Raw genomic sequence first — 27,353 nt, forward strand, 5'->3', positions numbered from 1 at the left:
GTCTCGTCACTGGGGGCCCAAACCTGACTGTCCTCTGAAAGATAGCGGCCACTGGGCCGCCGGGTTAACAGGCCAAGGCACGAAACCTATTCCCACCTGGGGTGGCCCAGCACCGGTAACCTACCGCAGGGACTGGACATATTTCTGCCAAAAGCCTCTGGGTTCCGAGATTCGTTTCTGAGTCTCTGGGATTATGGCCATTAAGCAGTTCCATCAGGAACCAGAGAGGCCATGCCTCCAAGTATATAGCTGAGTCGGAGGTGGTTTGTGGGTGTTTCTCCCACATACTTAACTTTTGGCCATTTATTTTCTTGATAAACTTTGCCCCAAGTTTTTGTGGTCTGGCCAAAGGCACAGCAGCAATTTGGGGGTATCTGGAAGTCTGAAGGCGCCATCAAGCTGCTGATGCACTCGCCTCACAGGTACAGATTGACCTGCTGGCGGCACCATACCCCTTTATTTTCATTTTCTTTTAGAGTTCATTTTATGCATCTCACTGATTTTTCTTTGTAGAAGTTGCATATGTATTTGTTTGTTTTGTTTTTGTGGTTTTCTTAGGTTTTTTTTTTTGTTTGTTTGTTTGGTTTTTTGGAGGGGGCACACCCAGCTGTGTTCAGGGCTTACTATTCCTGACTTTGTACTCAAGGGTCATTCCTGACAGCCTTGGGGGGACCAAACCTATGTTGGCCACTTGCAAGACAAGCATGTATCCACTGTATTATCCACGGTATTATTGCTCCTGTCCGTGTAGTAGTTATATGAGTGGTCCCTGACAGATGCCTGGAGAAGCCCCCCTTCCCTCCCACAATCATCAGTGGACATGAACCTTGCAAAAACCAACAGAAAAGGGGGTGGTAGATTGTTTGCCTTGCACACGGCCCACCCAGGTTCAATTCCCAGCATCCCTTATGGTCCTCTGGGCACTGCCAGGAGTAATTCCTGAGTGCAGAGCCAGGAGTAACCCCTGAGAATCACGGGGAGTGATCCAAAAAGCAAAGAAAAAGAACAAAAGACTTGTTACAATAAGGTTTAATTCCTTTGAGCATTTGCTTTGTTTTTCCAGTAGGAGGCACTGTGGCTCTAGTTTTGGAGTTCTTTCATTTTTTTTTAGGATCTTGGGTGTGTGGGCAGAGAGGAACTGATTACACCGATTACACTGATTTCTCAATATCCTAAAGGGAAGTTCCAGGCTGGGTATAAGATCCCTTGTGGTGTCTCTTTTTGTCATTGTGTCCATTCACAGTTTGAGTATAAAATCCCTCCTCCAGCACCAACTGCAGACATCTATTGCTCGTGACTGATTTTGAAGATAAGACTTTCCTAGCCTCTGAAGAGCAGTGGGAGAGGACTCGCTGTGCTACTGTGCCTGCTAAAATCCCTGGGATTTGGTGTCTGGCTACCCCCGCAGTTTCAGGAGGTTGTTGGCTCTTGTCCCTCCATTTTTTTTTTCTTCCTTCTTGTCCCTCTTTTAAGGAAGCTTCTTATAATCCTGGAGCTAGTCTTCCCCCACTTGGTCCTCAATTTACTGTCACCAGGACTCTTGTTGTTGGGCCTGAGTTGCATGGCAGGTTTCTCTGCATTTGCTTTCAAATATGAATTTAGAAATCTAATTGAATTTTGACACAGAATTGACTATTACTGTAGGTTGTCATTGTTACTGACAGATTAGTGTCATGGTGACTAACATAACCAAAACTACACTACTAAATTTCATCTGTTGGAGCCTCTCTGTCTGTTTAGAAAAAAATATTAATAATAAAACCAACGCCACTGAGCTCCTGGTCTCTGCTCTGGAGGATTTTATGGTACCACTGGTTATTCTGTCGGAAAAAAAGATTTTTCTCTTTTGCATATGCTAAAAACTTTTTTTTCAAAATGAGTTGGGAAATTAGAACATCTAAAAGAGCAATAATAGTCATTCAAAGATTTATACTTATCTGTTCGTTATTTGCTTGATGTTTTTATTTAATTTATGAGTACTGCTACTTATGCAGCCATTAATTAAGCTGATAGAATTGGGCGTGAACTCCACATTAGTATTGTTTTTAAAGTTTTAGTTGAATATCCACGAGATAGATCATTACAAAGCTGTTCATAATTGGATTTCAGTCTTACAGTGATCCAGCACCCATCATTCCACCAGTGTACATTTCCCACCACCAATGTCCCCTGTCTCCCTACCACCATCCCGTGAAACCCCAACCCCCCATCCCCAGACCCCCTCGATGGGAGGCACTTTCCTTCTTGATCACTCTCTCCTTTTCCTTTGGTGCACTGTGTTTTGCAGTTCAGGTGCTAAGTAGTCATGGTGTTTGTTCAGGGCATTTAGTGTTTTTATCGGGACAGTAATGCTGGACAAACTTTCCAATTGGGTGGTGCTTTGGGGTGTGGATGTGACTGCTGAAGCTTCCTGAAGTACAGGGAACTCTGAGAAAGCCTAGAGATTTCAGTCACAAAACCCACATACCAGAATTTTCAGATTTAATATCTTAGTGAGGTCCATCCTGAGACGGTGAAGTCAGGTTAGGGGTATGGTGCTGAATTTTGGATTGTGGAAGCAAGTGGCTGCTGGGGGCTCTGCTTGGGTGGTCACCAGACTAACACGCCCCCTTCTGATTTACCCTGGTCTGTTCAGCCACGTCTAAGATTAACTGCAGTTTGATCTCTTTCAAGATTCTTTTCTGGGTCTCTGAAATAAGGCCAATAAATGAGCTTGTATAGCTGACCTGGAGGTGGTTGGTGGATGTGGCTCCCAACATACCTAACTTTCGGCTGTTTAATTTCTTGGTAAACTTGGCCCCAAGTTGTTGGGGTCTGGCCAAAGGCACAGTGGCAATTTGGGGGTGTTCGGAAGCCTAAAGGCACTGTCAAGCTGCTGATGCACTCACCTCTGCAGGTACAGGTTGACCTGTTGGTGGCACCATACCGCCATATACTTTTTTAAAAAAAAGTACATAAAGGAATTTATCATCATGTTATTATTATTTTTATTTTTTACTGAATCCCCTTGAGATACACAGTTACAAAGTTGTTCATGATTGGTTTCAGACATACGGTGTTTCAGCACTTTCTCTCTCTCTCTCTCTCTCTCTCTCTCTCTCTCTCTCTCTCTCTCTCTCCCCCTCCCTCCCTCCCTCCCTCTCCCTTCTTCCTCTCCCTTCTGCCCTCCTTGCCATACAGGTACTGAAAGGTTGTTATCATGTATGTCCCTTTACCTACTTTCAGCACTCAGTTCTTGTCCAGAGTGATCATTTCCAACTGCCAGTGTCTTAATGGTCCATTCTGTATCCCAGCTGCCCTCCCCTCCCCAGTTTGTCACAAACTTCCAACCATGGACCAGTCCTCCTGGCCCCGATGATCTCTACTGTCCTTGGGTATTAGTCTCATACTGTTTTCTGTATCCCACAAATGACTGCAGTCATTCTGTTTGCCCCTCTCCTTCTGACTCATTTCATTTCAGCATGACCCTCTCCATGTCCTTGCATTTACGAGCAAATTTCATGACTTCGTTTTCTTTTTTTCCTGCTGACTGCGTAGTATTCCATTGTGTAGATGTAGCATAATTTCTTTATCTAATTGTCTGTTCTTGGGCATTCAGGTTGTTTCCAGATTCTGGCTATTATGATAGTGCTGCAGTGAAGAAAGAAGTGCAGAGAGCTTTTCTGCTGTAAAAACATTTATGCTTCAGTGGGCTTTATTTTCCTCTAGTCCTTTTACCTTTTTATTTGTGTATCTTGCAGTGACCAATTTGAAAAAATCTTTTACCCTTGCCCTCCTTTTTTTCACTTCTCTCTTCAGAATCCATCTACCGCAGAGGTGCACGCCGCTGGAGAAAGCTTTACTGTGCAAATGGTCATACCTTTCAGGCCAAGCGTTTCAACAGGGTAAATTTCATTTAATGAATGTTGATGACTTGAGAAATCTGTATTATGAAAGAAAGGTAGTCTTGTAATTTGCTTTTAAAGCAGTAAGTAAGATCACCTAACACTCCCAGTTTTGGGGGGCAGAACACTTTCTCTCGGGTCATTTTCTTTTTTGGGGGTGAGGATCTCACCTGATGGTACTCAGGGCATCATGTGCGGTGTCAGGGATCTAATCGTGGTTGACCATGTGCAAGCCAAGTTCCTTATTCCCTGTACTTTCACTTTTAATAGTGTGTTTTCACTCTTAAAACAGTTTCAGATTTAGAGCCAGAGCAATAGCACGGACGGTGGATGCTTCCCTTAAGCTCCGCTGGTTCTTTTGACCTCCAGCACCCCAGTATGGTCCCCCTGAGCCTGCCAGAGTTGTTGTTTATTATTTAAATTCCCCTTCATTTAATTATAATATCGACATAATATTATAGTGTAAAAATTAATATTCAGTGTAAAAAATATGATTGTTGGCTTACACCTGGCTGTGTGCTCAGGGATCGCTTCTGGGACCAGGGGCCCTACGGGGTGTCAGGGTCGGCTGCCCGAGCAAGCGTCCTGCCCACTGTGCTTTCACTCAGGCCCCTCCTGTGCCATAGGTTTTTCGGGGTCAGCTCATTGTTCCAGTTTTCATTACTTTGAACTGAATTTTATCCCTAAAGACCGGAATCTTGAATTTCTGTCGGAAAACAACCTCATTATCAATTTTGCTTTGGGGTCAGGGACATGACTCGAAGGATGGGAATGCCTGCTGTGCCTGGTGTGAACCCCCTCCCCGCACGCCCCTCGGCACTGCCTGTCACGGTCCCAGAGCGCCAACAGGTGGCCCAGGAGCAAAACTAAAACAGATGCACTCAGAGAAAAATCTTCTTATTTTCCCTTGACCACCGTAGCTTTGGAAAAGTATGGGGAAGAGAATTGAATTGTTTAATACACTTATTTTTCACTATTTTACGGACAGATTGTTGGGAATAATTATGATTTGTGTGTGTGTGCGTGTGTGTGAATAAAATACTGTTGAATTCTTACTTTTCCAGCGTGCTCACTGTGCTATCTGCACTGACCGAATATGGGGTCTCGGACGGCAGGGATATAAGTGTATCAACTGCAAACTCCTGGTTCATAAGAAGTGCCACAAACTGGTCACAATTGAATGTGGGCGGCATTCTTTGCCACCGGTAAGACACAGTTGTCCGTTTTAGTTGGTTTTGATAGACACTGCTGGGACAGAGCTAAAGCAGGGAGGTGGTATGAGTCACAGATCAAGTGTTGTTACAGAAAGTGAGTAGGAACGGTTTACAGTCCACAAAATCATGTGACTTTAGAATCATTATTACGGATTTGCTTATAGGGTATGGTTAACTTCTTTGTTTAACCTGCTGCAGAATCTTCTTGTCTAAATTAGGAAGATAGAGATGTTTATTTTCCTGTTCTTTCAGGTAAACTTACGGTTTACCATATAGTACTAATTTCCATATAGCACTAAGCAGAGATCAGTTAAATAGAGACAGGCTGGTGTTTGTCAAAGTATAAAGTGAAGGGAAGTTTTTGAATTTAAAGTTACTTTCATCTTCTATTTTAAATATGTAATTAAAACATTGCCAATTGTTAAATAATATAGAGAGGATTGAGGAAAAATGAAATATATCATGAAATGGGCTGCCTGAGGTAATTTGTCAGTTATATATCTATTGTGCTGCAACTTTTTCTTTGCAGATTTAAATTCATAAATATTAAAGATTTTTTTTTTAAGAGAGATTTTAGGCCACATTCAGCCATGTTAAGGCTTATTCCTCATTCTGTGCTCAGGGATCATTCCTGGTGGTGCTTAGGGGACCATATGTGGAACTGTGATTAGAAAGGCAAATACCGTACCCCCTGCTGGACTATCTCTGGGGCACAAACATTAAAGATTCTTGTTTGTTTTGAGGGCCACACCCGGGGTTTAGGGGTTACTCCTGCCTCTACACTTCGGAATTATTCAGACATGGGATGCTGGGGCTCAAACCCAGGTTGGCCATGTGCAAGGCAAGAGCCCTACCCACTGTACTCTCTCTACAGCCCGATGGTTATATCATTATTTTGCATATTTCTATGAAAGTGAACTCCTATAGGTGAGTTTTTCTCACTGAGCAGTATCTTTTGGTCTCCTCTATTTATATCCTCATTGCTCTGGGCTTACCATTTTAATTTAAGCCATCATTTTTTAGCACTTGAATTGCTTTCTAACTTTTCCTATCAAAATAGTTTTCGGGCTTGGAGAGATCGTACAGAGGTGCTTGCTGTGCATCTCACCAATGGTGGTTCACATTCCTGGCACCACATACGGTCCCCTTACCAGTGCCAGAGGGCTGTCCTGAGCTTTGAGCCAGGAGTAACCCCTGAGCACTATTGCGCATTGCCCAGAAACAACAAAATTTTTTTAACAAACTTTTTAAACATTGTTTAAAGATTTTTAAACAAACTTCCTGGTGATTTTATCATATTTCTTTAAAGATCTAGAAATAGAATTATTGTTTAATGGACTTTTTTTAAAAAAGATCTGGGTAAATCATTCTAAATTTTCTTCAAGAATGATTGTCAATTTTAGTAATATCTTATAGTATCTTCAGGTGAGTTTTTGGTAATTGAATTGTTGAATTATTTAGGAAGGGGTTTTTAATTAGTCAGGTGAAAATTCAATCTGAATGAAAAATAGAAAATCAAAAACTGAAAACAGATGTTTTCAGGTAACTGTTGATTTTCTTGTGTATTCTTTGGTGGGAACATTTACATGAGTTCATAAATGTAGGAAGAGGATCAGTAGTTATTGATAGGTTAGCATGGTTGCTAAAATTCATTGAAAAATTCAGATTCCATTTTACAGGCAGCCAAAAGATTAAAATTGAAACAAATAGTTGTTTTAAGTTTACCCTTTCCTACTAGTATTCATTAAACTTGGTTCCAAAATGAATGAGTTAGTAACTCATTTTTGAGTTTCCATTGTTCCTGAACTTATTGGCAATTTAGTTGCTGGATGTATTTCTTTTCACTTTTTGGGTTGCTGACACTTTTTAGAATTTTCAGAAAAGTGAAAAGACCCCCAAGACTTAGCACATTATTTTTAAGATATTTATGTAAAGTATGTTCTAGAGCTCAGCAAAAATAACTCGGATCAGAGAGACCCTTTTTGCCAGTGACTTAGAGTATATCGAGCTCAAAGGAAAAATAGGTTGTATAAAGAAGTTATGAATCAGAGTATGTGGGAGTTTAATTTTATTTCTAATTGATAGTCTGAAATTAGTTTTATATTTCGTCAGTTATCTGCAAATGTGACTAATCTTATTTCATCACAGGAATGCTGTATGATTTCATATTAGATTAAATGTAGAATACTAAATATGGTAATATAAATAACTTTCTAAGTTTTTTCTTTTTTTAAATATAAGTTCTGATATGCTATGTTTCATTGGAATGGTGTTATTTCTGGATTTTAGAGGTATTGGGATTTTAACAGACTAAGTTACCGTGTCTTTGGGAATGTTTGTAGGAACCAATGATGCCAATGGATCAGTCATCCATGCATTCTGACCATGCACAGACAGGTAAGAGTGTTGTGGGTGTGAGCCACTCCTGATTAACAGATGTTGAAAGACTATTTATTGGAAGACTTCTTTCATCCAAATTCAAAAGCATGTATCTTTTTTCCACATAAAAATTAGGGGCCGGAGGATAGCATAGCAGGGAGGGCATTTGCCTTGCACGTGGACAACTCGATGTGGCCGATCTGAGTTTGGTCCCTGGCATCCCATATGGTCCCCCGAGCACCGCCAGGAGTGATTCCTTAGTGCAGACCAGGAGTAACCCCTGAGCGTCACTGGGTGTGACCAAAAAGAAAAAAAAATTAACTCACCTTCCTTTGCATTGGTAAAAATCAGTCCAAGTATTTAAGATATGAATTTGGTAGTAGGAAAAATACCTGAAAACTACAACAAATAAGTGTTTCCTTTAATCAAATAAATTTCCTTTGAGACCCCTAAAATTTAGCAAACCCAGTTTTTTTCACAGCAATGAACACATATTAATTTGTGAGCCATGTTGAGTATATTTTTATTTTTCTTATTTATTAGTGTGTTGAGTATATATTTATTCAAAGCTCATTCTCAACATTGTGTAAAAGAAATTATGTAAAAGATACTCAGGTTAGAAAAAAATCATGTCTAATAGATACAAGGTCTTAAATATGTATCTGAAAATTTGGAAAGCAAATAAATAGAGTAAAGCAGTGTGATCTGGGCTTAGTCGTGGAAAGGAGGACAATGGGGTTTTCCTGGCAGAGCAGAATAATACCCTTGCTCATGGTCTCTTAGACTCTTGTGTGTGGAAGAAACTGGTTAGAAATGCAGGCTACTTCCCTCTCCAAGTCTCCACCCCAAATAACTTCAAGGACAGAAAGACTGGAATCGTCTTCTTTTTAGTGTTGGGGACACACCTGACAGTCACTCCTGGCAGGCTCTGGGGCATAGGAGGAGCCAAGTCCGAGCCGAGGTTGGCAGCGTGCAGGGCCCTACCTGCCCTCCTTAGTATCTCTCTGAGCCCTGGAGTCTTCTGGTCAGTTCTTTACTTGGTCTGTGTGATATTGGCAGTAATATTTTGAGTGTAAAGAAAGTGAGTCAAGAAAACCAGAGACCCTCTCTTGTCATGCCTCTGTCATGCCATTAAATAAGTAGAGTTGATAGTGACCTTTACAAAAAGAATTTCTGGTGAAATTGTAAAGAAAAATGTTTTCAAAATGGCAAAAAGGTCTGTGAAAATAATAGGTATTATTGGTGCTTGTTCTCAGTCTCATTAAAGATTAGAATTTAGCTCACATTTATGTGCAGTTTATTACTAGAAGGAGAGATACTCAGTTTTGAATGAAAAGCCATTCAGAAATAAAACCTAAAAATCAAATCAGGAAAAATGTCAGATTAAGTTAATGGATGCTTATGTTTTCTCCCTTTCGTTTGAAATCGGGATTTTAGTAATTCCTTATAATCCATCAAGTCATGAGAGTTTGGACCAAGTTGGCGAAGAAAAGGAGGTAAGATAATTTGTCATATTATACATTTTGTCATTGGTTTTATTTATTTGTTTTATGGCCATACAGGGTTGTACTTAGGGCTGACTCCTGGCTCTGTGCTCAGGAACCACTTTTGGGGGTCTGTCCGTGGATTTGTATTGCCACTGGGGAATACAGATCAGTCAAACACTTTCCCCACAATCTTATCTCTCTGGCACCTGTTACTTGTTTTGTGATAAGACTTAACAACTTTGAAATATCAAATTGACTTGTTTAGATTTGAAGCAAGATTTTAAATTGTATTTCTAAACTATAGAATTAAATTATTTTAGAATTTTTAAATTTAATCAGATAAGTTTTTTTTTGTTTTTGTTTCGCTTTTTGGGCCACCTCCAGCGATGCTCAGGGGTTCCTCCTGGTTCTGCACTCAGGAATCACTCCTGGCGGTGCTTGGGAGACCATTTGAGATGCCAGGGGTCAAACCCTGGTCGGCTGTGTGCAAGGCAAATGCCCTATCCGCTGTAATATCTTTCCAGCCTTTAATCTGATAAGTTTTAAAATAAGAAATAATCCTGCTAGTGTAACTTACTTTATTATTTTTAAATTTAATTGTATTATCATATCATGATTTACAATCATGTTAATACTTATTTTCATTTCCAGACAGCATAATATAAGAATTAAAATGTATTGTAATACACTTGTAGAAAATTTAGAAGTATTACTTGTAGTGTGGTTTATGGGCTCATTGTTTAAAGTAAATAATAAGCATCTTAACTATCTATTTTATTCTAGTAAGCATTTCATTGGTTATTCAAGCAAAATAACATTTTAATTTAAAGTATTTAAAATGATACCAGGGTTTTCTAAGTTTGTAATGAAATATATATTTATCTTGCTTTATGCTCCCACTGTCACTTTGACTGAGAAACAAGATCATTTTTAGTGTGTCCATACTATTTATACCTATTTTTCAGTTTTCATCCTTATGTATTTCTGGCCGTGATAGTTTTAGTTCACACTACCATCGCCCTTCTTCTCTCCAAAGTTTGATACTTGCTTTAATCTTAGTTACCTTTATTTAAAAAAAAAAAATCCAACACTTTATTATGATGGCTATTTCAAGCATAAAAATTTGTATCTTTATTTTATGTTGCTAAAGTGAACATTTGTAATCTTTTTAGTAGCCAGGTCCTCTGTATTTTGTGCAGAGGTTAAATGTGTCATTCAGAGGAGGAAATTTCAAATAATGAATTCAGTTTTAACATCATAAACTTTCTTCCATTTGTCCTTGAAGCTCTTTATAACTTTTCTTGATTTTAGAGTTGCTTTTTTGAATTTCTTATTGGCTTTATATATATATATTCTTGTTTTGTTTGGTCACTTACCAAACACTTATGCTTTTTACCTTTAAGTTATCTAAAACAGGGCCAGTGAGATAGAACAGGCCAGACGGTGCTAACCTTACATGTGGCTGAGCCTGGTTCAAATCCCTGGCGCCACATGTGGTCCCCTGGGTACCATGAGGAGTAATTCCTGACCACAGCTGAAAACAGAAAAGGAAATACTAAATTGAGTTCTTCAGAAACAGAGATAACCAGGGGCAGAGCGGTAGAACATCCAGCAGCGCTCCACGGGGAGCCAGCTACAGCTGGGCACAGGCGAGGCATAGATCTTGACTGCTGTTTGATCTCTCTAGTCGTTCTTTTCCATTCTGTGGTTTGGAGATGTAAGGAATATATTGAATGTGTCTGTAAATATAAAGAAATACAAGACAATAATGACTCATTTAAATTTGAAAATGCTTTAAAAATCATTCAGATGCAGCTGTTAGGAATTAGTGTATTATCAAAAATGGTGTCAGAGATAACTCTTGTTACAAATGTTCTCAATAGGCTATGAACACAAGGGAAAGTGGCAAAGCTTCATCGAGTTTAGGTCTCCAGGATTTCGATTTGCTTCGGGTAATAGGAAGAGGAAGTTATGCCAAAGTACTGCTGGTGCGATTGAAAAAAACAGATCGTATCTATGCAATGAAAGTTGTGAAAAAAGAGCTTGTCAATGATGACGAGGTAAGCACAGTCATGTTTTTATTATGTCCAAGCTGTTAATATAAAAAATTTAGTGTTAGCTGTTAAACAAACTTAAATTTAGTGTTAGCAGAAAATTCTGTATCAGTGCCTTTATTAGGAAAAAAGTACATGAGCTTTGTAAAAGTTTTTTAGGCCATTTCATAATATTAGGAAATTTACAGTGGTGGTTTCCTTTTTGTATTTGATACAAGGGCAAAACTAATCTGTGGTGTTTGGGTAACGGTTACTTGGAGACTGGCAGAAAGCACAAAATGGGCCACTGGGTTGTATTTGAATTCATTTTGCTCTGAATGGTGCCTTAATGTGTAGCCTACATAGTTAACAGTTGTATTTGTGATTATGAATTGCTAAGAAATGTATCATTAGTTTTGATGATATTTCAGTTTGACAGTTTTTTTTTCTTCTTGTTTTAAAATAGGATATTGACTGGGTACAAACAGAAAAGCATGTTTTTGAACAGGCATCAAATCATCCTTTTCTTGTTGGACTACATTCTTGCTTTCAGACAGAAAGCAGGTAAGATTAAAAGATAATGGAGTGTCCACCATACTGTATACATGTTTGGATTTCGGTTTGTTTTGTTTTGGAAGCACACCTGGCAATGCACAGGAGTTATTCCTGCCTCTGCTCTCAGAAAATCACACCAGGTGGTGCTCAGGGGACCATATGGGATGCCAGGGATCGAACTCGGGTTGGCCATGTGCGCAAAACAAGCACCTACCCACTGAATTCTCTCTCCAGCCCCCTATTTTTATCCACTTTGATATATTTCACAATAAAAAAATCCTTTCCTTCTGCTGTAGTTCCTGAAGTGGACATCCTGCAGACTCAACAGGGCTGTGTGTTTAATTTCCTGTTGTTTATATTATCAACTAGTGATACCAGTTTGACACTGGATCATTATTAGAAAATTACCTGCTTTTAGGTTTAAAGGAGACCAGGAAATAAGTATGCAGCTAAGAGTCAACCTTTTAAATATCGCCAACGTTCTAATTTTAGGGTTTAAAAAGTTTCTTAGAGTTTGGGGCGTTGGAGGCAGATCAGACCTTTATTGTAAGTGGCAGTTGGAAATGCCTGACCTTGCAAAATGCTAAGATGGAGGGAGGGAGGGAGTAGCTTTGGCTCGCAAGGGTGAGAAGGAGCATGTTACTGAATTTTTACTGGACTTATGGGGGTAGCACTCAGGGGACCATGGATTGGCAGGTATCCAAAGCCACGTATCCTCTCCACATCTCACCTAAAGGATGTGCTCCAGCCTTCTGAGCCATGGCCTGGATCCTGGTTCATTTCATTTTACCATCTGTGACTTAATAATTTCTACTTTACTTCCTTTGTCCCCACTAAATTCCTTAATTGCTGGTAAGAGGAAGTCCTATAGAATGCTCCCTTAGTTGTGACTGGCTTATAGCTATAGTGTTCATAATGCAAAGTTATGCTACCTATTTTGTTGTTATTTTATTGGTTGGTGTCAGATATTGGACTCAGAGCCTCAGATGTGTAAAGCACATGCTTATCCACTGTCCTTATAGATCTTTGTTTCACGTATCTTTGTTTCTCTTTCGTGTTTTAGATTGTTCTTTGTGATAGAGTATGTAAATGGAGGAGATCTAATGTTTCATATGCAGCGACAAAGAAAACTTCCAGAAGAACATGCCAGGCAAGGCTTTTGCTTTTTGTTGTTGTTGTTGTGTTAATGTAATTATAAGCAATTAAAAAGTATAAACAATCTGAAAGGGAAAGTATGCTAAATATAACTTTTTGGATATTTTGACTATTAGGCATCAACTTCTGCAATGACTGAAAAATTTACGCATACTTATTAAAATCTTTTTACGTTTGTGGTAATCTCTGTTTGACATAAGGTTATTAGATCTTCTATTTCATTGAGGATTATTATTCATATATACATGTATATGTACATACACACACGAGAGTAATAGTACAATTTCTCTTAAACTATTATGTAATTCTGACTATTCCTTTCATAGTTTCCGAATTGCCTTGTCCTTGACTTCTTCCTCCCCACCCATCCCATAACTGTCAAGACTAGAAGAAAAATTTATCCTTAAGTCTTCTATCCTTTATTTGAAATTGTATACAAGGTCGTAAATCATACATATGTTGGGGAATTTGGTGTTGGGGAAGTTGATGCGAAGTTTAATCCATCAGTGTCTGTTTTGTTTTGATTTTTACTCAAAATTGGTGATAATTCTTACTTTTTGCTTTGTACAAATAATGCTGTGGGGATTTGCATGAATTTGCATATAAATGGGGAACTAAGGTTAGAGACTTTCTTATTTAAATTAATGCTACAAATCTTGAAGTTCAACCATTATTTTTCTGGTTTTCATTATGTGAAAGTAGCAATTCTGGTTTTATATTGCCTTTGCTTATCTAGGACCCAAAGTATAGAATAACTGTTCAAATTAATTGAGTTGCTAGAAGGTGTGCACTATGTAACTTTGGGTGGAGGGAACTGTCATAAGCCAATTAAGATGTTGTTGTTGTTGTTGTTGTTGTTGTTTGGACCTAGAGTTTAGGTTACTAACAATGAATTTATGGCAGTTTCTAAAGTTCTTTAATATTAATTTATTATGTTGTAGAATAGAAGGGATTCTAAGGCTTGAGTTTTCTTTGTGTTCGAAGGCTGGTGGTTCTAGTAAGCTGGGGGTCATCGGTCCTTTGCAGCAGTGATGGAAGGTGAAAGGAATGTCCACATTCGCAGGCAGCTTCGCCTCCCGTTCTGTGGACTGCCTTGAAGCCATCCCAGGCCTGGATCAATACTGTCTGTCTAAGACTTCCAAATTAGCTTTATGAAAGTGTGGGTTTATTTAGATAGAAACATTAAAATTCTGGTTTAGGCTCTTGTCTTTTAAAACAGGTACCTCACTTTTTTAGTACCAATTCCTAAAAACACTAGTGAGAGAATAAGAAATGAGTTTGATGATTTTGTTTAAAGATTAAAGTCCTTGGAACTCAGCATGCTTGAAAAAATTTTGTTGAGATAAAGTTGATTGATATGGTTTTGAGGTACAGTATTATGTGGGGCGTGGTGGGCTGGGGGGCAAGGTTTGGATTCACACCTGCAGTGCTCAGGGCTCCCTCCTGGCAGTGAGGTGCGTGGGACCATATGCAACGTGGAGGATCAAACTGTGATTGGCCGCGGCTCTCCAGCACAGCCACGGCCCCAGAAGCACAAGGACTTAATGCAGAACCCAGCAGCTTGGAGCAGAAAAGTGAACGGACTATGCATTGATCCAGGCTATCAAGTCTGCCGGAGGGGAAAGGGTGTTGCCCCATTCGCCCTCTCCTCTCTGGAAAGAAAGATGGCGGCCACATGGGAGCCTTGTGGACAGCAGGTATGAGCCGGGGGAGTGGGGGCGACTAAAACCTCATGGGTCGGGGGGCGTTCCGGTCCGTCCTTCACGCCCTACCGAGGTCACAAGTCGCCCCCCGCGAGCGGCTCTCCAGCACGGCCATGGCCCCAGAAGCACAAGGACTTAATGCAGAACCCAGCAGCTTGGAGCAGAAAAGTGAACGGACTATGCGTTGATCCAGGCCATCAAGTCTGCCGGAGGGGAAAGGGTGTTGCCCCATTCGCCCTCTCCTCTCTGGAAAGAAAGATGGCAGCCACATGGGAGCCTTGTGGACAGCAGGTATGAGCCGGGAGTGTGGGGGCGACTAAAACCTCATGGGAAGGGGGGCGTTTCGCTCCGCCCTTCACGCCCTACCGAGGCCACCAGTTGCCCCCCACGAGCGGCTCTCCAGCACGGCCACGACTCCAGAACACAGAAACCAATTTCTTAACTATCTGACTTTCAGTAGAAATACTTCCAGGGTCAATAGGTAAAATAGCAGAAATCCAAAACCAACATTTAATTCTTGAACCCAGCTGTAGAAAGCAAATCACTTCACAATGCTTTTTCAGCATGTCTGATTTGGGGGGGGGGGGAACTCTAAATAATAGTGGTGAATCTTTTATTGAAACAATCTAATCAAAGCGGATAGAGTGTTAACTAGAATTCATCTGCCTCACAGGGACGGGGAGGGGTGGGGGGTGGGGTTTTATTGGGGTTCTTCATGGGAAAAAATAAGTATTGGTAAAGGGAAATGTGTTTGATATTTGCATGACTGAGACATAAACCTGAAAGCTTTGTAACCTTTCCCACAGTGATTCAATAAATAAATAAAAAAAAAAAAAAAAACTGTGATTGGCCAAGGGCAAGAACAAGCACCTTATCTCTCTCAGACCTTGGGCTCAGAATTTAAGGGTTTGTTTTCATTAGACGTTATCTCTTCCCTTGCTTTGTTCCTTTATATACCACATAGAACTTACTTTCTCCCTCTGACTTACTGTGCTTGGCATGATCCTGTCGAAGGACAAGGTTTCATCTGTTCCGATGAATGAAGAGTACGTTACATCTTCTCTAGCAATACATCTGTTGTTAACTCCTAGCTTGTTTCCGTTATCTTGGCTATATTAAGTAGCCCTGTAACGAATATAGTTGTGTGAGTGTGTGTGTATTTATATCTATGCATGTATATATATCTCTCTCTGGATTAGCGTTTTGTGTTCTTTACATAGATATCTAGAAGTGGAATTGCTGGGTCATGTAATAGTTCTGTGTTTGAGAAACCTCCATATTGCTTTCCAGAAAGATTGGACCAACTTACATTTTGTCAACCATGAATGAGTTTTTCTTTCTTCACACCCAGGCCAACAATTGTTATTTTTGGCATTTTTAATAAAGGCCATTCTCACAGGTGTTAGATGATATCTTATTATCCTTTGGAATTGCATTTCCCTGCTGATCAGTGATAATGGGCATTTTTTCCAAGCTCATTGGCCATCTGTTTGTCTTTGGTAAAGTGTCTGTTCAGCTCTTCTCCTCAGTTTTTGATGGGCTTGTATTTGGTTGTTGAGTTATATGAGTCTTTTACAAACTACTTGCATTTTAAGGCAAGACTTTTTTCTCATTTCAGAACCCTTTGTCAGATTTTTGATGTGCATATATTTTTCCGTGTCTCTTTTGTTGTGATTCTTTCTTGTGCAGGCTTTTTGGTTTGATAGAATTTCTTTCATTTATTTTTGCTTTTGTTTTCCTTGCTGATGCAATCAGATTGTTGAAGATTCCTCCGAAGTCAACAATCCAGCGCTCTCCCTGTGTTTTCTTTCATGGGCATCACAGTCTCGTGTCTGAGATCCAAGTCTTTAATCCATTTTGAGTTAACTTTCATGGATGGTATAAGAAAATAACTCACGGCCATTTAAAAATTGGAACCAAATGATTGTTTTTATTTTATTTTAGGTTTTACTCTGCAGAAATCAGTCTGGCATTAAATTATCTCCACGAACGAGGGATAATTTATAGAGATTTAAAATTGGACAATGTATTGCTGGACTCTGAAGGACACATTAAACTCACTGACTACGGCATGTGTAAGGTAAGGGACGTTCCCCGCTACTCACAGGACTTAAGAAAGTAAGGATGGCGTAATCACAAGACCTCTCAGTGCTCCCATGAAGTAATGCATATGCATATTTAACATTTTTAATTAGACTATGTTACATTTAAATTGGGACAATAGATCATTTTCAAAAATTTGCAGGGGTATAGGAATATGTTATCTTCTCCTAAATACTTTCTTTTCAACTGAATCTAATGCTGTTATCCATTATTAATGTGTTTTGTGCACATTCTTTTGAGTATCTATAAAATTGATTTTTGTTGTCATATATTAGCTACAAATGTTCTATGCAGTAAATATTTTGATAGGAGTAAGAATTTTTTTAAATTCATGACCTGTTTTGGTAAAAAAAATTTACATATAAGTTGGGAAAATGAAAAAAAAATAAGATGGGAAAATGGTTGCTATCTTGTATTGGATACTTTGTAGAATTCTAGCATAAAGACAAATATACTATTTCTTATATATACTATGCCATTCACAAAATTCTCTATTGTGTGTGTTTTATTACTCAGTTTCTCTTGTCTGTAATCTTCCTTGTCTTTTAAAACAATATGCTGTTATAGGGGCCAGAACAGCCTTACACTTGGCTAGGTAGGGCACTTGGCTTGCACATAGCTGACCTGAGTTTGATCCCTGGCATCCCATATGGTTCCCTAGCACTGACATGAGTAATTCCTGAGTGCAGAGCCAGGAGTAACCCTGAGCATTGCTAGGTGCGGCCCCGGGGGGTGGGGGGGGCTGGATGGATAGCACAGCGGGCAGGGCGTTTGCCTTGCACGCGGCCAACCCGGGTTCGATTCCCAGCATCCCATATGGTCCCCCGAGTACCGCCTGAGTGATTCCTGAGTGCAGAGCCAGGAGTAACCCCTAAGCATTGCCGGGTGTGACTCAAAAAGCAAAAAAAAAAAAAAAGTTGTGAAACTCAGGGGCTGGAGCAATAGCACTGTAGGTAAGGCATTTGCCTTGCACTGTGGCCGACCCGGGTTTGATTCCCAGCATCCCATATGGTCCCCTGAGCACCGCCAGGAGCAATTCGTGAACCCCTGTGCATGGCCAGGTGTCACCCAAAAAGCAAAAAAAAAAAAAAGGTTGTGAAACTGTTAAAAAAAATTGATATTTTGTTGACAATCCCAGTACTTTGGAATATCCACTTGCATGTCACCTTCCAGGTTTTACTACTAAGTAGCACATTTTAAATTTTTCTAAGAAGCCTAACATAATTTATAGTATAAATTCGAAAATCTGACAAAAAGTTCAAAGATCAAAGAATTGTGATTATTCTTTGTCTTTTTTATTTCTTCGTGTTATATTACAGCAGTATTCCATGTAAAGAGCCATTTTGTTTTCTTTAATAAAATGTGCGGTGAGGGCTGGGGTGGCCTCTGGCTCCTGGAGCACGGCAGGCGCCGGGCATTCAGGCAGTGCGGGAGGAACTTCCTGGACGCGGGTGTCCCCCAAACCAGACGTGTGGGAATCTACTCTCCTGGCGAGTGTAACTGAGACAAAATTACCTTCACGCTCCCGAGTAACAGTCGTGTGATCCTGTGATTCCTTTCTCTCCTTTATTTGTCTGAATAAAGGGTCTCATGAAGCTGAAGTTGATTTAAATGTGAACATTTAGCAAGACGTCTGATAATATTGACAGTTTAAGATGATCATCACTTTTTCATATGTAAGAAAAGAAAGTCACCACCTGAACTCTTACTTTGTGTAAAAAGCTCGTTTATCATTCCCCATTTTTATTTTCTCAAGTTTTTCTAGTTTGCAGGTTTTGTATCATGAACGTTAACAGTAGGAATTTAGGAGAGAAACTCCCACACAGCCATCATTCATATTCATGACACCTTTGTGATCACTGTCATTTTTCACCCAGGAATTTTTTTTTAATAATGTAGGAGTACTGCTATTTATTCAGCCATTGATTAAGCTGATTGAATTGGCATGAACTCGGAATTTTTTTTTTTTTAAATTTTAAAAGGAAACAGGAATTACGGTGCTTGCCTTGCATATGGCCAGCCCTGGTTCTGTCCTTAGCACTGCATATTGTTTCCTGAGTGTCTCTAGGAGTGATCCTTGAGCACAGAAACCGGAGTAAGCCCTGAGCACTTACACACTCCCACCAAAAAGAAAAAAAAATGTGACGGTAATAAAGGAAAATTAAAAACCATCAAGGAAAATTAAACTGAACAAAAAACAAGAATATTAACCGTGTTTAAAAGTTCATTAAAACAATAATGTGACTTTTGGGGAACAGCAACTTAGGAGATAATTATAAATGGTAGAGCACATACCTCAAATATTTGATTTCCTAATTCTGTCCCAGAACCCACATGCCCTCCAGCACTTCCAAGTATGGCTCTTGGAGCCTCCAAGTGTTGCCGTCCTGGACACAGAACCTGCCCCTCCGCACTGAGCCAAGCTTGGTGAAAGTGGCCTGACCACTCCACCTGGCACCGCTGGGTGCCTTCTGGTTTTTAATAAGACGCTGGCCAGGGAAGGGGTGTGGGGAGGTTTTTGACTTTCTTTTTTAATATTGTTGTATAAATTATCACCACTTTTTAAAAAGCGGTGGTGACGTATCAGAGATCTTTTTCTTAAAGACCATGATTTTCAAGGTTAATGATATTTGACTGTTAGGCAGGGCTCAGGCTGGAGCGATAGCACAGTGGGAAGGGCGTTTGCCTTGCATGCGGCCGATGCGGCTGATCCAGGTTCCATTTCTCCGTCCCTCTTGGAGAGCCCAGCAAGGTACCAAGAGTATCTCACCCGCACAGCAAAGCCTGGCAAGCTACCCGTGACGTATTCCATATGCCAACAGTAAACAACAAAGTCAACCGTAGGACAGTGACAGTGACAGGCAGGGCTCACGCAAGCAAGGCATGCACTCCCCAAGCCTTTGGTAGGAATGACCAAAAAAAAGAAAAAAAATGTATTAGAGGGCCCTACCACATTTACACGTCCTTGTGTTGTTAAAGCTTATGGGAAAAGAATTCAGTGGATTTTAAAGTTTTTATTTTATTACATAGTATATAAATGTTCTGAGAGTATCTCGCCCGCATGGCAAAGCATGGCAAGCTCCCCGTGACATATTCGATATGCCAAACACAGTAACAAAGAAGTCTCACAATGGAGACATTACTGGGCCCACTCAAACAAATCGATGAACAACGGGAGGACAGTGACAGTGACAGATATAAATGTTCATGTTATGCTGTAGATAATTTAACTAATGGGCCTGCGTCAGAAGTTCCCTGAACAAGTGAATGCTTTTGCATAGATCTTACAGACCAGCAGATTGCATCCCCTGCATTTGTGCCTCTAGGAGAGTTGTGTTGTCAGGGGTGGAGGGAGCCTCAGCCCCCACACATGCAAAGGTTCTGCTGCAGAGCCCATCCTGACCGCTCTCTGACTCTTGCCTTGAAAGTGCATCCATTCGTCACGAGGCTGTGTGAAGCCATGGCCCCTCATACAAAACAGCGTGACACACTTAGGTCTCTTCCTGTAATGGCAGATAGATTCCTATTAGGCTCGGAAGAAATGCTTAGAATCACCGCATACTGCTGTTTGTTCCAGATGTTCATATCAGTATTGTATATAATAGAATAGAATTTGAAACAAAATACAGACACACACGCCTAGCGTATCCCTGCAGGGACTCCTGAGATGCTCCCAACAGCAGTGGCCTTCAGGGCTCTGGAACTAGATATTTCTGGTCAGCTCTTGTAATGGCCAGCCTTGATTTTTATGTGTTCGCAATCCTCCGTTTATTTATTTATTTATTTATTTATTTTTCCTTAGCGAAGCAAGGTACTTTTTATTGAACGTAACTTGTTTAGAAAGATATGAGGGGAGAGAAGGGGGAAATTTATGTGCAAGAAAGAACACGGGCTCTTCCCGAGTGAAATCAGGCAGCGGTGGAGAGGACAGTGAGGTCCATGCTCAGGGTGAACATGCGCTTGAAAAGCAAGAGCCACCTCCCCCCTTTTTTTTCTTTATTATTGATTCCTTACTTGTGGCTAGAGATAGGGGCGTAATTGGTTCTTTGAAAAATATGGAGATTTCCTTCCTTTATGACTTAGTATTTGGTCAGTGTCAATACCACATGCACTTTTTAAAAACTTTGTCCTATTTTTAGAAGGTTGTTCACAATAGTTGATCACATTTAATATTTCAACACCAATCCCACCACCTTTATACCTTCCCACCACTGTATTTCAAATCTACTCATCCCGAACCCCAAATCCTGCCCCCAAGGCAGAACCGAAATCATTTATTTTTATTGCTTATTACGAATAATCTGCTAAAAATGATCCAAAAAAGTTTTCTTAGAGGAAGATGAGTGAAGATTGTTGTATTTCACCCAGGAGCCATTAAACCCTTGTGTAAGAGATTACTAACATGTTGTTAAGGGTTGTACCTTGTGTGCTTATATATGTATCTGTGTGTATGTGTGTGTGTATATATATATATATATGTGTGTGTGTGTGTGTGTGTGTGTGTGTATATACATATATATATATATATTTCCCCCTAAGATTGGTTGCCTCTACTTTAAACCCCATCAAATGTGATGTGCTGTCACTGTCACTGTCCTCCCGTTGTTCATCAGTTTGTTCGAGCAGGCACCAATAACGTCTCCATTGTGAGACTTGTTGTTACTGTTTTTGGCATATGGGATACGCCACAGGGAGCTTGCCAGGCTTTGCCGTGTGGGTGGGATACTCTTGATAGCTTCTGGGCTCTCCGAGAGTGATGGAGGAATTGAACCCAGGTGGGCTGCGTGCAAGGCAAACGCCCTACCTGCTGTGCTGTCGCTCCAGCCCATGTGGAGTGCTACTCTCGGTATATCAGAGGTGTGCCGATGATGTCACGCACTCCAGGAATAGATTCACTCATGGGTGAGGCTCGTCTGAGCGTGTGGAAGCAGCCGTGAGCATGGCGGTGGTTGAGTTCTGGAGGTTTTCGGCTGCCAGGGCACAGGGTCTGAAGGCATCTCTATGGCATGTCGTTCTGTGCTCTCTTCCGAGAGATTTATTGTTAAGTCCACCACATGCACTTTAAAAAGACTACGTTATCTCTATTAATCTTTGCATACAAGTTTGGTGGTCTTGTTTTGATTTGGTCTGTATGATCTATATCTGTGTGTATGTGTATAATTTTTTTTTAATGTAGAAGTGTTCAGATATCTTGGCCTGATTGGGGTTGTATTGTCAGTTGACTGATGCAAGATACCATAGACTAGATGGCTTGAAATTAAACTATTTTTTCATATCGTGGATCAAAATGACCAAACATATAGTTTTTAATATTGTTTAATTTTATTTTGCCCAAAAATTAGCAGAACAAAAGCATGTTTGATAATTTAGGAAGCTGGGAAGTCCAAAATTAGAGTGCTAGTAGATAGAGTTTTTGTTGAAGTCACTTTTGTGATTTGCAGGTGGGTGTTTTCTCCTTAAACCTCAGCACAGAAGAGAAAGAATGAGCTCTTCCAAGAACACAAATTCCATTTGCAGGGTCCTGCCCTCGTGCCCTCGTACCTCCTTCCTCTTGACCTGCCTCCCAGAGTTCAGCATTAGGGCTTCAGCATAGAAAGTTTGGCACCATCTTTCATAGCAGGGAATGTGAAATTAATCCTTCTGTCCATTCTTATTCCTTATATTTTGATTATGCTTATACAAATACGGTTATTTACATATGAAAATTTTGCCATTTATTATCATGTAGTTTCTTTACTTATGCATGTTATTGTGTTTGTTTTAATATACTTATTTCCTGTAGCTAATAAATTATATGACTTAAAAAATGCATGACCAAAGGAGACACATCATTGTGCCCGCAGTTGTTATGTTAGGAGATGAAAGTTAAAGTGCTTCTCTTCTTCATGAAATACAATTCCTTTCATCCAGATAATACGATATGACGTAAATCTTTCCCATTAAATTTTTTTCTTGAAAATAGTTCTGAGTGTAAATTTTATTATAACTGACTAAACTAACCTCTATTGATAATAGATTATATTAACTACTGCAATCCACAATTTTAATAGTAAAGGTAATTGTACTAGTGATGTGTTGATTGACTAGATATCTGCAGGAGCTAAGCTTATGTGATAGAAGAAATAAGAGCAAATTTAAAGAGTTTAGGATATTACTTCTTTTTTCTTTTCTGTTTAATAAAAGGAAGGATTGCGGCCAGGAGATACGACCAGCACTTTCTGTGGTACTCCCAATTACATTGCTCCTGAAATTTTAAGAGGAGAAGACTATGGTAATGAATAAATTGGTGGTATTTTAACTGTGGTTAGAAGGTTGTTTAAACATGAAACCAGTTACTTTATATTATGCTCTGGTAGTGCGGTGCTCAAATTCATACATCAGCTGTCTTGGTCCTCTTAAACCCCACGTGGAGACCCTAACTTGAAATACAGCCTGTTTGACCTTGGAAGTATTTGGTCTGCAGTTTGTTTTTGGTTTGAAGTTGCTGTCTGAATAACATGAATGGCAAACCCTAGTGGGTGCCATTTACATTTTAGGCAGTTTTTATGTACCTAGTTCATTTTCTACTAGTCCTGTGAGGTATAAACATGGGTAATTTCCACTTTACAGATGAAGGAACTGAGGCACAGAAAGTTTAAATAACTTCGCTTGGAGTCATATAACTAGAAAGTGGTAATGTAGAGATTTAAAGTTTAGCAGTCTAGGGCTGGAGATACAGTTCAGTGGGCAGGCGCATGTCCTTTGCATGTGGGAAACCTAGGTTCTGTCCTTGCCACCAGATGGTTCTCTGGACTGTTAGAGGGACAGCCCCTGAGCACTGATCAGAGAGTTGTCCTCTCAGCACTGCTGGGTACAGTTCAGAAACCAAAAAAATAAATAAAAGTTTAGTGATCTGACTCTAGAATTACGACTCTCTAGATAAATCTTCTGATTCTTTTTGGATTATTTAACCCCCCCCACAACACACACACCCCAGAATCTGAATTACGGCAGGAAAATAGACGCTTCTCGGGAATCAGAGGTGCTCTATGAGACAGTCTTTGACTCCAGCTGTAGAGGAAGATTGACGGCTCACAGTGTGATTCCTTGGCCCTTCAAGGGTTTTTAATCAACTCACTGAAGATCAGGATCAAGACCAAGAAAAGTTAATCCCCAAATCCAACTTAAATATGTCGTAAGAACAAACTATTAGATAGGACACACCAGTTGAAAATTGTAGGCCTGTTTTGGGAAAAGAAACTTCGTTTTCAGTTCCTGGTCTGTATTTTTTGTTATTGTGACCTCTCAGCTGCCTCCGTCATTGATAAGTCGACCTGTAGTCCTCAGTCCCACTTCGTACTTGGAGCACTGTTAGACTTGACTTTTTCACTGTTCATTTTTCAGGAATGCAAAGTGGATAATTCACTGCTTCAAAATTTCTTTCCTGAAGGTTTCAGTGTGGACTGGTGGGCCCTTGGAGTGCTGATGTTCGAGATGATGGCGGGAAGGTCACCGTTTGATATCGTTGGGAGTTCCGATAATCCTGATCAAAACACAGAGGATTATCTTTTCCAAGGTAATTGGCTTTCTGGAGAGTCTCTGTAAATAACCAATATTTCATAACAAATGAGCACAACAATTGAGGACAGCTCAAGTGACTACTTTGAAGAAGAAAAAGGAGCATGATCTGTAGTGTCTATTTATTTTATATGTGAGGCTGTAATTTTTTTTTTTTCTGTTTTGGGTATATAGTCTGCCTCTTAAAATTTTATTAAAGAATGTTGATTCATAACATTATTGATAGTTGTAGACATACACTGTTGTAGTATCAGTCCCACCGCCAGTGTCAACCTCACTGGCGTTCCCCGGCCCTCTCATGCCCCTCACCACCACCCCCGGCCAGCCACGTGACAGGCACATTTGAAAGCTTTGTTGTTGTCGTTTTGTGGGGATAGCTTTCCTTTTTTAGTGGTCTTCACTCTCATTTGTCACTCACTCTCTCATCTTGAACTTAACAAAGAGGTTCCGTGAGATTGTGTTCAATAGAAGTTTAAGGAAGGAGTTCTCTGGCAAGGGAAGTCGGCCTTGAAGAAACCCCATGTCATTGAACAGAACGGAAAGAAATAGACAAAGTTCAAAGCCAGCAGCACACAAAGAAGTGTAAAACCTGCCATAAAATTCTGCATTGCTAAATGTATTCATCTTGGGAGATGAAAAGAGGCTTGTAGAATGGGGAGTCCAGATGGCCGTAGGCTCTATGGAAAGAACCTCACTATTAATTTGAATTATATACATTAAAACACTAAGGTTCTACTGTTTCATGTCCATCGCTTTGGTAAAGGTTTTATGAAGTCTTAGCTGCTAATACGATACAGAGCAACTGAAGCTCGCATAGATTGCAGATGGAAATAACTGGCGGGAGGGCTTGAGAAGAACTTAGCTATATCTAATAAAATTGAATGTATCTGCATAATAATGTGTATTAAGCATTACCAAGTGAGGCCATTAGTCCTCATAGGAGTTTCTTAAAATAGCTATTTTTATTTCTGTTTTTAAAGATGAAAAAGCAACCATAGTTAGATAGTCATAGATAGATCCATGTAAATGATTAAAAACCTCAGTTTTGTGTCTATTTTGAGAAGCAAAGAGAGGAAAGAAACCGGTAAGTTTGTAAGGCGCTTCCATATTGTACATCTGGCTTTTTTTTTTTTTCTGGCAAGAGAAACTTATGTCTCAGTGAACATTTAATGATTAAAGCCAAGTAAATGCTAAGTGTAAACTAATAAAATTTGTACAATAAATTTTATCTTTCTAGTTATATTGGAAAAACAAATTCGCATACCACGTTCTCTCTCTGTAAAAGCTGCAAGTGTCCTGAAGAGCTTTCTCAACAAGGTATTAATCATACAAAATTTCTTAGTGGTTTGTCTTTGTACAAGTGGAATGCATAAGTAGAAATTTAAACAATGTTCAGTTCCAGACCAATTCTAGAGTAGGTAGTTCTTCAATTATGTGGAATTTTTCTCTTCACCAAAGAATAGTTTGATGGCATTAGTTCCAGGACGAGTTGTCTTTTCTGTTTTGCTAGTGTCGTCTACCTCCCACTGTATATTACATGTGGTATTTTTTATAGGGAACAAGATTTTGTTTGAGGAGTTAGTCTCAGTTGTACTTTGTCTTAAAATTTCTTTGATGGGCTAGAGAGATAGTTCGTGCAGAACTTGCTTTGCACTCAGCCAACCTAAGTTTCATCCTCAGCACCCCACATCGTACCCCAGACCATCAGGATTTATCCCGGAGTATTGAGCCAGGAGTAAGCTCAGAGCACTGTGGTGTGGTCCAAAAACAAAGAAATATCTATTTTTTTTGGTTTATTAATCATAGAATCTCTATGTCTTGTATATTTGGGACAGTAAAATTCCCTACATTCTTATGTCAAAAACTCTGTAATCAAAGAGCCGGAAAGGCGGTACACAGACTTGATTCCATCCCTCGTACACCATATGATACCCCAAGATCTGCCAGGAGTGATTTTCTGAGCACAGAGCCCAAGTCCGCCATGAGCACCACTGGGTGTAGCCCCAAAACAAACACCCCCCCATAATCAAAAATTCAAAGGAAATGGTTTACTTCAAAATTCTGAACACCATTGTTTGTTGCAGTTGGCTGACTAGAGAACTATTATAAAACTTCTCTAGACAAAATGTTAAGGTTTTTCCCAAACCTGCAACCATCTTTGAGCTAGTTAGATGCCAAAGGGGTGTCCTACAATTCAGTTTATTGGATATCAACATCTCAGAGTCAGCACAGGCACCATAGGCTCAAGGCTAAGTCTTACAAGACTGCCAGCCGCCTGTCAGACGCCAGTTGCAAGTATTGGGTTCTTGCACATCTGTCTGATTTAGTTATAGTCAGGGGTTCTCACAGCCCCTAGGGTGTGTCAGCTTCATTAGTTTGCTAGAAAGGCTCACAGACTCAGAACTACCAGCTGGTTTATCATGAAAGTGATACAAATGAACAAGGAGTGGCATGGAACGTGAATGAGCTCAGAAGGCTCCTAATGACACAGGAGCTTTCCCCAATATGTGGAAGATGTTCTCACCAACTCAGCGCCACAGCTCTCCTCGCTGGTGTAAAGATCTTCATGGAGGAACCATTGCATGTGTATATTGATTAATGAAATCATTGGCCACTGGTTATTGAATTCAGTTTTCAGCCTTTATGAAAATGATATTAAAGGTTCCAACCTTGGGCCAGAGAAATACTACAGAGGTTAAGATACTTTCCTAGGATGTGGCTGTGGCTGTAATCCTATCTCGAGCCCGAGTACCACAGAGCTCAGTGTCTCTCTCTCTCTCTCTCTCTCTCTCTCTCTCTCTCTCTCTCGCTCGCTCGCTCACTCACTCTCTCACTCTCCGCTCTCTTTCCTCTGGTACATTGCATGGAGGAGGCTGGATTTCATCCCCAGCACCGATGGTTCCCTGAGTACAACCAGGATTGGCCCGTGAGCAGAGCTCTGAGTAGACGTTAAGCCTCCCTCCAAAAAAGCCAAAAAAGTATTCCACCGCAGTCTGGAGAAAGGGCTCAGGGAGAGTGCACGTGTTGTATATGGTGGCCTGGGTTACAGATACTGGCCCTCCATGCTGCCCAGAGTGACCAGCAGTAGCCCCAAAAACCAAACAAAAAAAAAAGTAGTTCTTGAATACTGCTGAATGTGAAGTTAAAAACTCCCATCCTCCCTCCCAATGCACCCCGCAACATCCCCACCACACACACACACACACACACACACACACACACACGTACAAGTTCTGGCCCTCAAAACATGGTTGATTCCTCTGACAGCCAGTGCCCCATCCGG

General features: G+C 40.2%; 1 protein-coding gene across 1 annotated transcript in view; it reads left to right on the plus strand.

Moving 5' to 3' along the window:
• Window positions 1-27,353, plus strand: part of PRKCI (protein kinase C iota) — a 94,202-nt gene that overhangs the window by 57,454 nt on the left and 9,395 nt on the right. The window contains exons 5-15 of the mRNA XM_056110694.1: window positions 3,799-3,884; window positions 4,949-5,089; window positions 7,441-7,495; window positions 8,915-8,973; window positions 10,848-11,024; window positions 11,464-11,561; window positions 12,616-12,702; window positions 16,355-16,490; window positions 22,697-22,784; window positions 23,943-24,068; window positions 25,308-25,387. Of these exons, the coding sequence (XP_055966669.1) occupies window positions 3,799-3,884; window positions 4,949-5,089; window positions 7,441-7,495; window positions 8,915-8,973; window positions 10,848-11,024; window positions 11,464-11,561; window positions 12,616-12,702; window positions 16,355-16,490; window positions 22,697-22,784; window positions 23,943-24,068; window positions 25,308-25,387 (1,133 nt within the window). The remainder of the gene's footprint in view (window positions 1-3,798; window positions 3,885-4,948; window positions 5,090-7,440; window positions 7,496-8,914; window positions 8,974-10,847; window positions 11,025-11,463; window positions 11,562-12,615; window positions 12,703-16,354; window positions 16,491-22,696; window positions 22,785-23,942; window positions 24,069-25,307; window positions 25,388-27,353) is intronic.

The sequence above is a fragment of the Sorex fumeus genome, unplaced genomic scaffold, assembly GCF_029834395.1.
Source record: "Sorex fumeus unplaced genomic scaffold, SorFum_2.1 ptg000010l, whole genome shotgun sequence".
NCBI classification, from domain to species: Eukaryota; Metazoa; Chordata; class Mammalia; order Eulipotyphla; family Soricidae; genus Sorex; species Sorex fumeus.